General features: G+C 34.5%; 1 protein-coding gene across 1 annotated transcript; it reads right to left on the bottom strand.

Annotated features, from left to right (window-relative positions):
• LOC107605988 (protein FAR1-RELATED SEQUENCE 5-like) lies at positions 510 to 2029 on the bottom strand. Its single transcript, XM_016307952.1, has 3 exons — positions 1955 to 2029; positions 842 to 1566; positions 510 to 756 (listed from the first exon to the last, which is right to left on the bottom strand). Exons 1-3 carry the CDS (start codon positions 2027 to 2029, stop codon positions 510 to 512), a joined length of 1047 nt encoding a protein of 348 aa, XP_016163438.1.

Below are 2633 nucleotides of genomic sequence, written 5' to 3'. Positions count from 1 at the left end.
TTTCACAAGAACAACCCTCAAAACAAGCAAATCAAGCATAATTTTCATGCATTATTCTGGGACAAAATTGAAACAAAATAAAACTTAGGGGTAGTTTTAAAATTTTTGCCAAACTTCAAGGACAAAAAGAATACTTTACCCTAAAAAAACTATGCATGCTCTCACTCCTTTGTGTGCTTCTCATCCCGGTCCAAAAGTGGTGATCTAGATAAACTGAAATCCATAAATGTCGATCTTCAAAAAGCTCTGTAGAATGAACCAAAATTAGATGTGCAAATGAACTAAAAGTTATACTCGTTTTCACCAAAAAAAGTAACAACATCAAATAATTCGAATTAAATCTCAGTTACCTGAAAGCCACTTATTGCCTCCAACACCATACTTTGTGACAAAATCATTCCAATTTCTGTCGGATGCGTTTTTTGTAAACAAGTTCCAAACAACATGACTCATCTCTTGTTCGAGTTCTTTGTGTCGCTTATAGCCATTTACTTTGCTTGGGATCTTCTTCATGATATGCCAAATGCACCACTGGTGAATTGTTGTTGGCATACAGGTCTCAATAGCCCTTTGTATCGATGCACATTAATTGGTAAGAATTCCTTTTGGTGCCTTCCCTCCCATGTAACGAAGCCAACATTTCTGAATAACCATTTGAATGATTGGATGTCCTCATTTTTTATCAAAGCGCATCCGAGAAGTGTCGATTGACCGTAGTGATTCACGCCCACAAAAGAACTAAAAACCATATTGTACCTACAAAAATGGACACTCACAACAGTTATGAACCGAAATGTGTTTGCTCTATGAACCAAAAATTATATCGCAGTGAACCAAATACCTGTTTGTGTTGTAAGTGGTATCAAATGAAACAACATCTCCAAAATACTCGTATGCAGCTCTGCTTCTTGCATCAGCCCAAAATGTATTTTTGATGGAGTGATCAGCTTCAAGGTTAAGCTCGAAAAAGAAATTGTGATTCTTCTCTTTCATTCTTAATAAGTACTTGCCAAATTCTTTAGCATCATCTTGTTCGGAAACATTACGTACTTTCCTTGTAATGTAATTCCTCACATCTTTTTTTATAAAACTTAATTTGCGGTGACTGCCCGCTGTTGCTATAAATGAATGATATGTTTTACTCAGTCTGATTCTGGCTTCCTCATTGTTTTCAATGGTATGACGCACAAACATGCTTAGATCCCTTTGTTGTTTAAGCATCTCTGCTCGATTTGGACAGCAAGGGTGTGAACGATTCAGACCAACTTTAGAAATTATCCAAAGACCAACATCATTCAATATATGTACATAAATCCTGGCTGGACAATTTATTCCAGCTAAGGGATTTGTCTTCAAAGTTTGAGATATCTTGGATTTCCACTTCCCCTCTCTACTATATGTAATTAGTTGATTCTTAATTTCATCTCCCTTCAGAGTAGTGTTCCTTATTTTCGTATAAAAATTGGCAAGTTTGTAATGATCTTTGTAGAACTTTTCAACTTCTTCCAATGTCTTGAAAGTCATCCCAACCTTTGCGACAAACTGTTCATTCACAACACACCTGGACTGTAAAATGAACCAAAAATATTGTCATAACATGTGCATTCTGTAATAACCAATGAACCGAAACATGTGCATTCTGTAAATTCAGAAACTCCTACATTCTACTCATTATCACTTTATTCAATTGCATTCCATTACCATTCAATTCAAAATTATTGAAGAATGAACCAAAAATATTATCAAAGTAAAATAGTTGTATAATACCAAATGAACCAAAAATTGTCCATTATATAAATTCAAATTCAGAAATATCTGCATCTAGAATGAACTGAAAACATTATCAAAACGAAACCAATGTACAATACCAAATGAACAGAAAATTCTGTTCATAAACAACTGGATTTAGCGATTGCATTCCATCACATTCAATTCAAAATTGAATAATGCAAACCTCGTCCACTTGATTCGATTCAGAAGAATAATCAAAATCGCTCACATTCCACTGATTTAAAGTTGAATCATTCATAGTTTTGATACGGTATTGAAATCTGAAAATGAAGAAGAAATCTGAAATCTGAAATCTGAAAACGAAGAAGAAAACGAAGAACATAAATCCAATGCAGATCGAAGAAGAAAATGAAGAACAAAAGTAGAGAAATCAGAGCAGAGAAGAACGACAAGAGCTTTACGTTGAGGAAAAGAAGCTCTACGTTGAGGAAGAAGAAGCTCTACGTTGAGAAAGAAGCTTTACGTTAAAAACTGGGGGCGCATGATCCAAAAATAACTTGGTTGACTTGGTAAGGAAAATTACATGGATGTAGAGCATTATTATTGAATATATAGGCATGTTTGTAGGTACAATTTAAGATTCTGTATACTAAGTCAGACAAATGAGGTCGGGCGCATAGGAAGAGTAAATTTGGACTCTAAAATGGGCTTTAGTCATTTTGGACCTAGCTTTAGTCATTTGGACCTGGCTTTGAATTGTAGACTAGGGTATAAACACGAGTCATAACATTCTTTTGCTTAACGATGACGTACATAGTTATCAAAATCTAATCGACAATTAATCTGACCAAATTATTAAGTCATCGGATCAATAGTTCAACAGATTATTTATTAGTCAAAAT

This window comes from Arachis ipaensis, chromosome B01, assembly GCF_000816755.2.
Source record: "Arachis ipaensis cultivar K30076 chromosome B01, Araip1.1, whole genome shotgun sequence".
NCBI lineage: Eukaryota > Viridiplantae > Streptophyta > Magnoliopsida > Fabales > Fabaceae > Arachis > Arachis ipaensis.
Note: the sequence above shows the minus strand (reverse complement) of the source record. Positions and strands in the feature narration are given on the sequence as shown.